The sequence below is a fragment of the Boleophthalmus pectinirostris genome, unplaced genomic scaffold, assembly GCF_026225935.1.
Source record: "Boleophthalmus pectinirostris isolate CB_2022bp ecotype Guang Dong unplaced genomic scaffold, ASM2622593v1 HiC_scaffold_9, whole genome shotgun sequence".
Lineage (NCBI taxonomy): Eukaryota > Metazoa > Chordata > Actinopteri > Gobiiformes > Gobiidae > Boleophthalmus > Boleophthalmus pectinirostris.
The window spans coordinates 8,682,441-8,696,810 of record NW_026571541.1 but is presented as its reverse complement, the minus strand read 5'-3'; the positions used below and the strand labels follow the sequence as shown (position 1 = coordinate 8,696,810).

Sequence of the window (14,370 nt, the reverse complement as noted above, 5' to 3'; positions counted from 1 at the left end):
CTGAGCTATTTTCTTGCTTTTTTTTTTTTTTTTTTTTTTTTAAACACAGTGATCATTCCTTACACAACCTTTTGTAAGTTCCAGTAAGCTCCACTGCAATAAGTAGGAAAAATTAAGAACTCAATTACAAAATGTGGAAAAAATTAAGATAAGATAATGCTTAAAACATTGTACAATTGAAAAATACAAGAAAGAAGAATTTGCAAATGCATTAACTTAAAGAAAATATGTTTTTTTGGGATCAGAGTGGATATAATTATAATGCTAGGACTGTATTGATGCATAGTAATGTCTATGCTAAATAAATATGGACAATTAAACTGCAAAAACAATTAAAAATCATAGTTAATTTAAGAAAATGCCACAAGGGGCAAGTTGTAGTTACCTGTGCACAAGATAAAGGATCATTCTGACCCATACAGTTTGGTTTAATGCAAATATGGATGTTAATTAGCAAAATGAATAAAGTGCTATTATGAAAAAACAAACAAACAAAAAACTGCCTGATATTCACAAGACATATCTGCACGCCCCATTAATGAATTACATATCCCTTGTTAGATTATCCCAAGGGCTAAAATCACTCCAATACAGTAAAATTAGGATGTATTTGTAATAAAAGACTTTATTCTTCCTTCTTAGTTTCTGGTGTGGGGCTTGCCTTCGCACTGGCTCCTTTGCTCTCACTCTCTGTTTTCTTCTTGTCTTCGGCGTCAATCCGAGCGTGCTCCTTTTTCACCAGCTCCTCCAACTCAACCTAAAAGGACAGAATAATAGAACGTTAAAACCACATTTAGGAAAAAAATTAATTAACTACAACAACAGTATGTAAAAAATATACAATTCAATGTCCTATAATGCACAAAATAAATTCTTGAGAGCTTCAAGTCATGATGTTACCTCCAAAAACCATACCTAGAGTTGTGTTTTGTTTCATGTTTGAGCATTTATTATTAGTCTGTCAACATCTCCAAAGCTCAAAAATATACAACTCTGAGTATGTTTTTGATGAGAAAACAACATTCAGATCAGACATATTTCAACATATATTTTCACCTATATGTTTTCTCTTATATTTTATTATTCGATGCACTTAAAGGTGCAGCATAACTTTCTGGAGGCAGTACACAACTCCATGGAAAAGTAAGTAAGTTAAGTTAAGTTAAGTAAGTTCCAGTAAGAGTCTTTCTGAGCAAAAATGAAGAAAAAAAAAGCTTTTATTTAAGGCTTATTATAAAGTTCTTCATGGTTCCGAGGCCTTAAATAAGTAACATTCAAACAGAGCTGATTCAACGCAGACTTTTTAGCACATCTGTGCACAGTGAACACTTGTACTACACAAACAGTGTCACACAGGAAAATGATAGTCTCCAGCCTGTTTTAAAAACTCTTTTCACTCACACCTTTTGCAAGATGTGAGTTTATGACAACAGTGTGTCTACTCATCTTAAAACTTTATTAACTGGTCAAGCATCTTAACTGAAAGCAGTTTTATGGGCTGCTATGACTACCATATTGTCATGTATGTAGCTACAGTAATTGTGTGTTATATTTTCACAAAAATACAGAACGTCTGTATTTTAACGGTTTGCTATGAGGAACTTTCTAACTTAATTATCTATAAAAGGTGCTACATATATACTTCAGTTTAGTTTATTGGCTTATTTTAACAGGGACCATGTGCAAACACAGTCAACTCACAAAAGAAGATTTACACCAGATTTAGTTAAAGCTACTTTCCATCTGCAGCTCCTGTGTAGGTTAACAAACAAAAAATACACCCAAGCATTCATTTAAAATCAAACCTGCATTTTCCCACTCTTTCATTAAAAACATCACACTCCACATTGTTGACAGAGCTGACTCTCTAAAAGGACTTTTCTAAAATTATACTGTATATGCTTGTCTCCATAAACATAGATATGTGTAATGCCACACTGTGTAGCATTACAGGCAAAGCAACAGCATCTCCACAGAGACAAGTAGGCAGTGGACCCTTCACCAGAAAAGCTGCATAGATACAATAAAAACTCCAAGGATATATGTTTTAATATTGAGGTAAATGTGGATTTATTTTATTTTCGTTTATTTTGATATTTGAATAGGTGAAAGAACATATATTCTCACCTTCCACCCGAGCAGATCTGCCAGAGCCAGACAGCCATCGTCACAGGTGCTGATGTGAGCTACATCTCTGGAGGAAAAACAATACAAAATACATGAGCTTTTATCATCAGGGGTCACAGTTGTATGGTGATTTGACATATGGTGATGTGACACATTGATATAGGTTTGATATTGGTGATTATTACATGAGATGCCCTTCCTGTCATATCCAGCCAAAGCATTAAGATTTGTTCACATTTTATATCATAATATAGGGAGATGGATAAATATTTAGGTAAACATTCATTCTGTTATACATTGCACATTACCTGTAAGCTTTATCAGAGTCAAAATCCATTCCTCCTCCAAAACCAAGCATGCCTAACATGGGATCCACCTGCAAAAGAAATTAAATATGTTATTATCACTTATTACGTACAATATGATGTTGAAGAATACACTTGGGTTTACCTGGCCTGTTTTCTCCATGTTAATGAGCAATCTGGGGCAGTTTCTTGAAACTCTGGATATAACAAAAACAAAGTGTGAATGTCAACCAATCAATTAAACAATCGACTATAAACATACTACATATATAAATATGAAATTACTTGCTGACTAGACTTGCGAATGGCTGCACTTGCAGAGATGTTCCCATGACGATTAAAAGATCACAGCGTGGAAAGTCCTGAGGAAAAGGTGTTATTAGAACTAAACCAAGTAAAAAAAATAAAAAATAATAATAATAATAATGATGATAATACAGAAATGAAATGGCTACCATCTTCATAGATGTGAAGAACCGGACAGGCAAATTCTCTCCAAAGAAGACAATATCTGAAATAAACAGGAAAACTCACTAAAATAAAAACTATTATTATATATGCATTTTTGATCCATATTAAAAGGTGCACCATGTAACTTTTCAGGTGGAAGGTGGTCCATCTGCATGTGCATGGTGTTAAACTTTATTCAGAACAGTAGTTTTATTGCTCAAAACAAGTAGTCTTGCAGTGAGTAGATCTGTTGGCAAGCCCGTCAATATCCCTCAAGAAATTTGGGGGCCCGGGACAAAAAGGCTCACATGGGCCCCCCTGTAATATAAATTAATAGTGAGCATGTCCAATTCTGGGCTCCTAAACCCTGGGACCCAGGACAACAGACCCCTTTGTCCCTCCCTCTTTACTGCCCTGTCTGTTGGCTAAAATTTCCACGGAGACAAGCATTTACAAGTAACATTGTACACCTTAAAAGTAACTTAATTTGACCTAAAAAAAAATAAAATAAAAAAAAAGAGCATAATACCGACCTGGCTTCACTAAACTGCTGCATTTTTCACATTTCGGAATGTCATCAGCGAAGATTTTCTCTGCAAAAAAACAAGACAATTTAAACTGTACTGGCAAGTGTAAAACTTTTTTTAGTCTTTGGTTCAGCAAAACTTGAATTTCCCTGGGGATCAAGAGTATCTGTCTGTCTGTCTAATAACTAATACTATATTAGTGTATAATGTATGACCTCCGTATCTTACCTTTCATCCAGTCGAGGTTGTACTCTTTCCGGCAGCAGAAGCTCACACAGTGCGATGTGTAGAAAGTGCCATGGGCCTCAATCAGGTCATCTCCCTCCAGACCAGCCACACGCTCCAGAGTATCTATGTTCTACAAGAGAAACAAAACATGTACAATAATGTAGATAACAAGCTAACAATGTTGTGTAGGAGCAGTGTAGATCGGCAAAAGCATTATCACCTGTGTGTAGCAGCGCTTTAAAAGCCCTTTGTCCTTGAGCAGCTTCATGAAGTAGTGGCAGATGGTTGGCTATTGTCAAATGGGTGAAGACAATAAAGTAAGAGGGTTTATTTTAGTGTATTTTTATGATTAAAAAGTTTAAAAAGATTGCTGTACCTTAAACTGTCCAGGATACAGCTCTTTGGCCAAGGCAAAAAATGGTTCTGGATGTTGCTAAAAATATTTAAAGAAAAAGTGTGAAATTTAAAAAATAAACAAATGTATTACATTTAAACCATCAAACACTTCAGACAAACCTTAAAATAATCAATCTGGAAAATTGCTTCTGGGTAAGGCAGATTATATTTCTGCAAATTGGCGTATAAGCCTGTTCCTGGAGATCGGAAATCAGGAATTCCAGCCGCTGTCAACAGAGAAACAAAAACAGTGTGAAAAACTATTCTTGTCAATATAGCAAAAGAACAGATATACTTATACTTACATGTGGATATTCCAGCTCCAACCATGCAAATTATATTTTTACCTAAACCACAAAAAGTAGAAAATGAGCACTTAGAAAACAAAAAAAAAATCAAAAATGCGAAAAAGAAAAGAACAACGTATGTAGTTAATGAAAGCTCACATTTTCCACTCAGCATGTATTTTGCCACTCCATCCAGAGTTAGCTCATCCAGGACTTTCTCTCCAGAACCTGACCCGAAACCCAAGGCACTGGAGAAGAGGTTACGCAGGAAGTCCACTGAAAGAACCAGTCAGAATTTAGACAAATATAAAACAAACCTGAAGCAAATATAATTTATTTTCTATTCCGTTACTAACTTTCTCCAGGTGTCTCTTCCTCACTGCTGTCGTCCTCTGAGTCTTCCTACAAAAATAAGACCTTAATCAGCTGCCACAACATGAACAACCTGTCCTGATGTAAAAAAAAAAAAAAAAAAAAAAAAAAAAAAAAGAATAACCATATTGCAGCAGTATCACTCTCCCACAAATTCACTCAAGCTGACTCACTGTACCAGATGTAATCACCCCGAAGTACTGGACCTTAAAACCCAACATTATAAAATCAGTTAAAAAAAAAAACCTTCCAAAAACCTGTACCAGAATGTAATCAACTACTAACTGAAGTGGTTTTAAGCTAAATTTTAAGTCCTGTGTCCCCTGTCTCAGCATATTTATCCAAAACCAATTATTTGTTCCAGTTTTATACAAGAAATGTCCTAAGTGTCCCAATTTTTGACCAATCTGATCCCTGCCACCAGTAAAGACAGGCATGCATTGTATTTTGTTTAGGCAAAATACAGAAAAGCTGCTGATGACCAAAAGACAAAGAAAATGTGACAGTACTGACACATGTTAGTCATGAATGGGCCGAGTGCAGAACAGTTTTCCTTAATTACGCACTCGATTTCCACCACAAAGCAGGGGTGTCCCAGTGTTTTATTTAGTTTTTATTTTGAAACTCTGGTCACTCTATTTTAAGCCTGACTTTGCTCATCTTTAAGAGTCGTCTGGCAAAACTTTACCATTATAATCATGCACGCTCTCCCTTCATCAGCAGGATATCCATTTGGACCAGAACCAATACCATATATTTTTACACGTAATAAAAGACAAGTGTGCACTTGTGTTGAGTAACAACTCCCTTTTCTTATTTTATTGGTTAGCAAATTATTATTATTACTATTATTATAATTTTTTTTTTAAACAATAATTTATTGCCTTTTTTAACAAAACAGAACAGTACAATCCAGCACAGCATAATCTGCATAAAACTAAACAGACAAAGATTGTCGCAAAGTCTGAGACAGAGCTAAAATGACAGAGAAACACACATTGTACAATTATTGATTAAAATAAAAAATTAAATGGGAGTCTCCTTTATGAAGCACATCAACCAAGTCCTGAAGTAGATGGTCCAAAAAGGGTTGCCATATTTTATAGAAAGTGTCTGAATTGCCATTGTGTAACAGATGGAGGTTGTGCCTGTATCTACCGAAGCATGATGCATTTCCCCGTCAGGTGAAAAGTTGACGTAGTAATATGCAAATTTTAAATTTTATTCTAATTTTAAACCAATCACTTCTGTCAAGAATCTGCCAAGTTGTTCAGCTTGAACACTTAAAAAGCAAAGTCCACAAACCCCGCCCACTAAAATGCTGTCTCAGATATCTATAATACAGTATAATTTTGTGTTAACTTGCCTCTGCTTGTGGTGGGTCCTCCTCTTCTTCTTCTTTACTTTTAGAGGGTTCTAGAAATGGACATTTAACACGTAAATGTATGTGAGGTTTTACAAAAACTACGATTAGCAGCGAGGCTAACGAGACAGCGCTAGGAACGCAAATCAAATGATGAAAATGATCGAACTTTAAAGGTGACAATGATTTTACCTTGTGCATCAGACATTTATTCGTCTACGGGACCCTCCTGGTACAAGAGTCCAAAGGATAATAATGCTGAATTTGGAGGATTTGGGATTTTACAAATAATCCACACACACAACTACAAGCGCTCAGCTGATACGTGTTGTTGTGGTCCGTCAGAAAAAAATGTCCGCAGTGTTGTCGTGACCTAGTTACAACAGAAGTTGGTTCCTAAGTCTGTTTTATTGTGTAAAATAAAAAAAATAAAAAAATAAAATAAAAATCTATGTTAAAAGAACTGAAGTTTTATTAACAATAGATTTGAAATTATGATAAAGACCTGAAACCCTATATTCAAGAACTATAAACACTTCAAAAGTTTTTTTTTTTTTTAAGAATTCAATACGTTTTGCCTTTCTATCAATTTATCTTTTTATCTATTATAGATGTATTATGCCTCTATCTATCTATGATAGATATCTATTTTATCTTTAATATACAATTAAATAAATAATGAGATACACAATAAGATACATACCTGAGCATAAGTAGGTCCATCTTTTTCATTAGCAACAGTCTTGACACAACAACAGTACTCCAGGCTCAAGGTGGATTATGGCTCAAAGAAGATTTCACACTCTTCAAGATGGCAGATACATACCATCAGACATTTAACATGGTACCTATTATCATTTTATTATAAAACAAAACAAAACCAAAAAGACAACCTAAATTTGAATAAAAGAGCATTTATTTATAGTTACAATATAATCACAATTACTATCATATGTACATGTTTAACTTAAAATACACCTCCCTTAAATACACAAAAAATTGTAAATATTTTTGAAAAAATTATATATATACATATTTGTTTATAATTACGCACTTCATTTTGAATTACAATACTGACAGACTTTCACCTGGTATTGAGTTAATATAAACATTTCATGTGTATAGTAAGATGCACCTTTATTCCATGTGGATTTTGGTTGGCTCTAGCTTTTCCACTTATCTAGTATGTAATCATTTACATAATTATAAATATTATCAATGCATGCATTGTTTGCAATCAAAATTGAGCGTATAAAATTTGTCACCATCCCTTTTTCTGTATTTCCCCTTTCTCTACCTATGCATCTCCTCTCTGTGTCCCTCTTCTTCCTCTTTTGGTGGTAAATCAAATTGATACCCATCTGCAATTACGTGGCACTTTGGCAACATCTCCTCGAGCAGAATCACCACCAAGCCAGGGTTAGCGATACCAGGAAGTGAAGACACATCTAAGCGCTTCAAACCCCTGAAAACATACAAAACAAAATTAGATTAACATAATAACAAATGTAATACTTAGGTTTTGGGAAATATACTGTATAGTACTGTGTAAAAGTGACAGTTCTAAATGAAGGCTAGCAAATCAGATATGTGTATAATGTATCCTTTATTTATTTATTGTTAAATATTCAAACTTGAGTTTCTTTTAGTTCAAGATTAAATATCCTGTGCTTTGCTTTCTGTGAACTAAGTAAACTAATATGTAATAATGGTCAATGTTCCCTTTAATGACGACTTAGGGGGTTCAAATCCTGAGCTAAAATCCTTGCAAAAATGTTATTTAATCTTTGATGTCTCTTATCTAACAGTCTAAATTTAATATTTTATATAGCATTCGTACTTAATAGCAATTTCCAATCAGAGTCAAACTTTTGCACAGTACTGTAAGTAGCGGTGTGAGTCTATTCAAAATGTAATTTAAGTAACTATACGTAATAAATGAATCCCTTTGAATTCTGATGTTTGATGAGCCTATTCCATAACTGTGCATTATTATGATTTCCCCATTAAAGAGTACTCTTTTATAACACACATAAGCATGTACCAAAAACAATGTGCTTATAGACTAATTGCAACATGGTGTATTAATAGCGAACAGTTGTCATACTTGAGATTCCTGAGAGCGGGTAAACCTCCTGTTGTGATCCTTGGACAGTGGGAGATGTCCAACTCTTCTAAAGAATCTTGAAAAACATGAAGTCTGGACAGAAACCAATCATCGACTTCAGGACAAGCCTTTAACGACAGAGTCCGCAATGATTTCTGCTCATCTGAAAAAAAGGAAAGAAGTAATTTATTGAACTGCTTAGACAATTTAAGAGGTGGTGTGTAATGAATGTAAGGTACCAAAGTTTCCTAGTCCATCATAGTTGATCACTGTGTAGCTCAAATCTATCTCCTCTAGGGGGCAGTCTTTGTGATTAAGGAAGTCCCAATTGAATTTCTCTGCATGGAACCAGTCTGTGTGGCCACGATACCTGATAAAAAGAAAATGCATTTGAAGTTAACTGTCCAAATTACATAGTAAGTAAAAATGCAACAGATTATAAAAAAAATAAGAAAACCATTTCAACTTCTTTCTCCAAATCAAGACTTGATTCAATATATTTTTTTAAATTTTGCCCTAAAAATAAAACTATTCCATATAGTAAAAAAGGAAAAAAAAAGTCAATTTATAGTTACTTAAAGGTGCAAAATGTAACTTTTCTAGTAGAGGTCCACTCTCATGGAAATGTTTTTCATTTACCTGGAATGTTCGAATATATGGTGTAAAACTGTTTTTATTGCTCAAAAATAGTGTCCAAATTTCTCTAAGCAGTCTTACAGTGAGTGGGGTCACATCTCCACAGATCTGCCTTATAATTTGGCCTGGTGTCACCTGTTTCTTTCCATGGAGATAGACAGGTTTAATCCAGGTAAAGCATCAAAAGTTACATGATAGTGCACCTTTAACTTCAAAACAATAGTACAATTTTGAATTAGCCAAGAAAAAATTCATACTTACCTAAAACCTCCTTTCAGATTGAGGATAAAATATGCCGCCGCAACATGTGGTCCGTAAAACCTTTCAGTGTAACCATAGTAACTGCAAAAGACAACAGGAAAATGTCAGAGAAGGGCAAACCTGGCTTAAAATAGAACAGACAGTATTACTGCAAATGATGAAATACAATGAAATGAAAAGAGAATACTTTATCACAAAGGCAGCACAAATAATACATTGAGCTTGTTATATCAGTACCAGCAGACACAACATGAAACTGTCTGGCAATAAACCAAAAGTATTGCAATAATAATATTCTGTACCCAAACAGTAAGTAGTTCAAACATGTTTCGTTTAGATATCTTTGCCTTGTAAATATAAATACTAATCCATCTGTTCTAGTGATGTGTGTGCCACCTGCTTATCTATAAAAGATTAAGTTAGGTTACTGTTTCACCAAGAATATTTGACAGTCCCAAAAGTAAAATCTAATTTGATAGTGGTTTTAGTTTATTATGAAATACTTTGAAAATGGTGACCGAAGTTGCATCTCCACAGAACTGACCTGTAAGGCACGGTGGGATGCAGTTGCTTGTCTCGATGGAGATAGATACAAAAGTTTAATACTGTACGGTGGAACATTATGGGCAAAGCAATAACTGTGTGGACAGAAAGTTCACCAAAAAAGTTTCATATTTCACCTTTTAATGTATCAAAATCTATGAAATATAGTATTGACCACATCTGTAGCCCTCATTTTTTTTTACTTGTTGTTAAGTTTTATTAGTTTAGATATTAATACAGGGACTATTGTTGCTCAAAGTTGGAATTACATGAAGTTCATATCAAAATATTGTCTGGAGTCCTTTAGGCAATCAGTTAATTGGTCGATGGTCTCTTGGTTGACTAAAATTTGTATTAGATTGTAAAGATTTATATGTTAGTGAGTATTTTTTGTATTTTTATGTAAAAATGGCAGGTTAAACAAGATGAATGTGTCTTTATAGAAATTTTTCTTAGTATGTTTTCTGCATGAATAGTAGTTTTTGCATGAACTCTTGCACAGGTGTAGTCTTGTGAGTGCAGTTTGGGTCAGATACATAATAGTTTTGAGAGCTTTTGTCTGCCCTCCTTTTTTAGATGACTAATGGATAGGCAGGACATGTCTTTATTCGACTGCAGCCCTGTTGCAGCCCTGCTATGCCACGTCACAATATTCATTATATTTGTCATAATTTACAGCATTATTCCTTACGCGTTTCTCTTGTGCACCCCTCTCTTTCTGAACTTGGATGTCCACATGAGCAGAGCCTCCACATCGTAGAAGCGCTTGGTGAGGTACAGAAGGAAGCGTGAGGGAAGCGAAGGTTTAGTCACGGCTTCCGAACTCAACAGGCGACTGGAGACAAGAAGAGGACGTGTGCAGCATCTGGACAAAGACTACAGAGACAGAGACAGATAAGGATCAAAAATCAGATACTAGTTGATACTAAAACGAATATCAAAACTAGATACTCATTTGAGCATGTATGGATACTAAAATAGTCGCATTCACACGACAGAAATAAACTTTTCCTGAATAGCTTTAGAATGATCTTGAACTGTATCAGAACAAATATATAGAGCACATGGCACCTACCTGGAGAATACACAGATATAAGGCCACATGGTAATATAAAAGAAAGTACTACCATTTAATGTGGAAAATCATTTGTCTAAATAAAGAGTGATTTTTTTATCATTACGGTATCAGAACTGGTGTTGAGTATCGAGGGTATTCCTTAGTATTGAAGTCGAGTTTGCAATGTTAGTATCGTGACAATACTAGGAGGAGCAATGTTATGTAGTATGGCATTAATGGTATCTATCTTGCATTTGTTTACTAATTTATTTTTTATTTTTGTATTCGTAGTCTCTGTGATATAATAATCTTAGTCAACCAGACAGACATCAACCCAATAAATTAACCAATAAACACAAATAAAATAAAAAAACAATAATAAAATTCAACCAAAATTACTACCAAAGCTTAAACCACACTAACAAAAATTTATTAAACTGACATAAAAATTATTAAAAAAACAAAAACAGAACAAACAGGTAATTCAGACCAACTCAGGCAAAACACACAGACACAGACAGGACATAGACAAGGCGGACAGGACACAGACAGAACAGAGAGGACGTAAACAGGGCAGAGAGGACACAGACAAAAAAAGACAGGACATCAACAGGGTGGACAAGACAAAAGACATGACAGGCAGAACAGACAGGACACAGAGAGGACGACCAAAACAGACAGGACATAGACAGAACAGACAGGACAAAAGACAGAACAGACAGGACAAAAGACAGAACAGACAGGACAAAAGACAGAACAGACAGGACAAAAGACAGAACAGACAGAACAAAAGACAGAACAGACAGGACATAGACAGAACAGGCAAGATATCACAAGGCAGACAGGACAAAAGACAGGACAGACAGGGCACAAACAGAACAGACAGAACAGACAGGACACAAACAGAACAGACAGAATAGACAGGATATCAGAGGGCAAACAGGACACAGAGAGGACGGTCAGAACAGACAGGACATAGACAGAACAGACAGGACATCACAGGGCAAACATGACAACAAACAGGACAGACAGGACAGAGACAGGCTGGACAGGACAACAGACAGAACAGACAGGACATCACAGAGCAGACAGGACAACAGACAGGGCAGACAGACACAAACAGAACAGACAGAATAGACAGGATATCAGAGGGCAAACAGGACACAGAGAGGACGGTCAGAACAGACAGGACATAGACAGAACAGACAGGACATCACAGGGCAAACATGACAACAAACAGGACAGACAGGACAGAGACAGGCTGGACAGGACAACAGACAGAACAGACAGGACATCACAGAGCAGACAGGACAACAGACAGGGCAGACAGGACACAAACAGAACAGACAGGACATCACAGGGCAAACAGGGCAACAGACAGGACAACAGACAGATCAGACAGGATACAGACAGAACAGACAGGACATGACAGACAAGACACACAAATATAGACAGGACAAAACAGAAACAAGCCAGACTGGACAGGAGTAGACAATCTTGCATTCATTAACTACTGAGTGTTTTCATTGCTAAAGACCCCTTGCCTCTATACAAATATGACCTCTAAGTTGGCCTGATGTTGTCACCTATTGTTTTCGTAGAGAAAAATAAGATAATGCAATGCTGTGGAACTTTCCAGGCAAAACAATCACATGTCCATGCATGCAAACTATGGAAGTAAACAAGAGTCAGCAGCTCCCAGCGTCAAGCAGCGACTCCAGCGCTCGGACGGCGCCACAGTCACTGCGCATTTTATCTATACACATTAATAATAATAACGTCTCAATCGTAATGAATCCATGTTATTTCAGTGTTTAAATCTAAGATTAACTCACCAGCAGGGGAGCTGCCATAGCTACTCTGTGTGACGGAGCGTCGGGAGGGACAAACATGGCGTTTCGCGTTTTGGTTTCGGATGTTATTCATCCTGGCCACCACAAGGGGGCACTCCATATCCATCGGTTTATCAATGAACTGAGACCTCAGAGCCTTAAAATAGCCACAATGGGGTATTTTTAGAAACAAGAGAAAGGCTAAATACAGTATCACTCATAGCCTATTCAAACCAGTGATATATGGTTCACTGGAAAATCTGCACTACATTATTATTCTGTCTCTACCTCCTTGGGATCTTATATAGATTAATACAAGTCTGAAAGAAATCTCAAAGTCCAAAAGAGAAAAAAACACAAGATAATCACTTAATAAAACATTTGTCAATCTCAATTATTGTAGCTTTACTCTGGAGTTGCAGCAAGACAGCCAGTCTGGTTTCGATTTTATTTGAATGACAGAAACGTGTTAACAGAACATTTGTGCAGTGTTGCATCAGGGCGTCTGAAGAAGTAAAAATACATCTTATATCTGTACCTCACATCTCTCCCCCTTTTGGTTTCCCTGCACAAGCATTTGGTCCCATATCCCTTGTCCCACTTACTTAGAAAATATCTGACTTTTTCATCGGTTCATTAATTATATAAAGTGATATTCACAATGGAGTTTGAGGTTGTAATACATTAGTATTTTAGTATATTGCAGAGATGGGACCAAGTCATTGTTTTGCGAGTCTCAAGTAAGTCTCAAGTCTTTGACCTCAAGTCCGAGTCAAGTCGCAAGTCAAATAACGGCAAGTCCAGGTTGAGTCTTGAGTCAATGGCCCATAAGTCCAAATCAAGTCCCAGTAGTCTGATTTGAGCTTCAAGTCATTTCAAGTCTATAAACCAAAGTACCAAATATAGCTTAGAGTTTTGCAGTTTATATACATTTTAAACTAAATTGTACTTAAAAAATCATGGAATATTTATGTATGAGTATTTATATAAGAGTGGTAGAAATTAGTAATTTCTGCAACTCTTAGTGTGAATCATGATGGTCAGAACAGAAAGAATTAAGATTTAAAAGTGCTAAATAACTGTTATTTTGTTGCGTAGGCTTCACTGAATTGGAAGGATCATGTTTGTAGTTCCCTCCTTATTGTATTGTACTGTATATTACTGTATATTACTGGAGTACATTTGAGTATCACAGTACTTCATTTCCATCCAAATGACCAAACAGAAGTGGGGGCACATGTTCCAGATTGTTCCTGTAAAATTCAGCACCACATTTATCAACTGCAAAGAGAAACGTATTTTCTAAAAACATATATTTTTTTAGGAGAAACATCAAGTTTTCTCAAGTCACAGGTCTCAAATCTGAGTTAAGTCCCAAGTCACTGACCTTCAAGTCCAAGTTAAGTCTCAAGTCTTAGTCCATTTTATCAAGTCAAGTCTCAAGTCCTAAAAATAGTGACTCAAGTCTGACTCGAGTCCAAGTCACGATTTGCAAGTGCCCACGTCTAGTATATTGCATGTGACAATTGTTGATTTTTACATCTGATAAAAACTGAAAATCATATGTTATTGCAGTCAATCATCTGAGCTTAAAGGTGCACTGTACAACTTTTAAGGTTTGAGGAGAGTCCACTAATTGTTCGACACCAGGAAAATGTTATTTCTTTACCTAGAATGTTCCACAGTCGGGCAGTAAACATACTGTATCTCCCTTGTATTTGTTCATTTACAAGTGTTTAATCGCTCAGAAATCCCTTAAAAACATGAATTCTTACCATGTGCAGGCTTGTTTCTCCATAGATCTGACCATTAACCTGTCTACTAACCCGTCTCTTATGATGATCAAATTTATTTCCATTCTATGCAACATTCATAACAT

The 14,370-nt window shown here is 35.7% G+C and overlaps 2 protein-coding genes across 4 annotated transcripts; both read right to left on the bottom strand.

The window, feature by feature from the left end:
* Positions 1-8: 8 nt before the first annotated feature.
* Positions 9-6,425, bottom strand: sirt2 (sirtuin 2 (silent mating type information regulation 2, homolog) 2 (S. cerevisiae)). 3 transcript variants are annotated; one of them, XM_055148006.1, is made up of 17 exons: positions 6,248-6,425; positions 6,059-6,108; positions 4,866-4,898; positions 4,677-4,722; positions 4,480-4,596; positions 4,339-4,380; positions 4,154-4,260; positions 4,014-4,070; positions 3,858-3,926; positions 3,638-3,767; positions 3,416-3,475; positions 2,888-2,943; positions 2,718-2,794; positions 2,578-2,629; positions 2,436-2,503; positions 2,128-2,194; positions 9-757 (listed from the first exon to the last, which is right to left on the bottom strand). In XM_055148006.1, exons 1-17 carry the CDS (start codon positions 6,261-6,263, stop codon positions 626-628), a joined length of 1,179 nt encoding a protein of 392 aa, XP_055003981.1. In that variant the 5' UTR covers positions 6,264-6,425; the 3' UTR covers positions 9-625. The 3 variants fall into 3 exon arrangements, with proteins under 3 accessions (XP_055003981.1, XP_055003982.1, XP_055003983.1); XM_055148007.1 differs by lacking the exon at positions 4,866-4,898 and having other exon boundaries at positions 4,677-4,718; positions 6,055-6,108; positions 6,248-6,424; XM_055148008.1 differs by lacking the exons at positions 6,059-6,108; positions 6,248-6,425 and having other exon boundaries at positions 4,817-4,896.
* A 528-nt stretch (positions 6,426-6,953) lies between these two features.
* Positions 6,954-12,526, bottom strand: dmac2 (distal membrane arm assembly component 2). Its single transcript, XM_020917515.2, has 6 exons — positions 12,495-12,526; positions 10,294-10,478; positions 9,060-9,140; positions 8,402-8,532; positions 8,163-8,325; positions 6,954-7,520 (listed from the first exon to the last, which is right to left on the bottom strand). The coding sequence occupies exons 1-6, from the start codon at positions 12,510-12,512 to the stop codon at positions 7,349-7,351; spliced, it is 750 nt and encodes a 249-aa protein (XP_020773174.1). The 5' UTR covers positions 12,513-12,526; the 3' UTR covers positions 6,954-7,348.
* Positions 12,527-14,370: the final 1,844 nt, after the last annotated feature.

What these genes read in the sequence shown, in the direction of transcription:
- sirt2 (XM_055148006.1), bottom strand. An exon ending in GGGTGATTACATCTGGTACA is followed by an intron (nt 4,723 to 4,865) that starts GTGAGTCAGCTT and finishes TTATTTTTGTAG; the next exon opens with GAAGACTCAGAGGACGACAG. An exon ending in CAGCAGTTTAGTGAAGCCAG is followed by an intron (nt 2,944 to 3,415) that starts GTCGGTATTATG and finishes TGTTTATTTCAG; the next exon opens with ATATTGTCTTCTTTGGAGAG.
- dmac2 (XM_020917515.2), bottom strand. An exon ending in GGGGTGCACAAGAGAAACGC is followed by an intron (nt 9,141 to 10,293) that starts GTAAGGAATAAT and finishes TGTCTTTTGCAG; the next exon opens with TTACTATGGTTACACTGAAA. An exon ending in TGATGGACTAGGAAACTTTG is followed by an intron (nt 8,326 to 8,401) that starts GTACCTTACATT and finishes CCTTTTTTTCAG; the next exon opens with ATGAGCAGAAATCATTGCGG.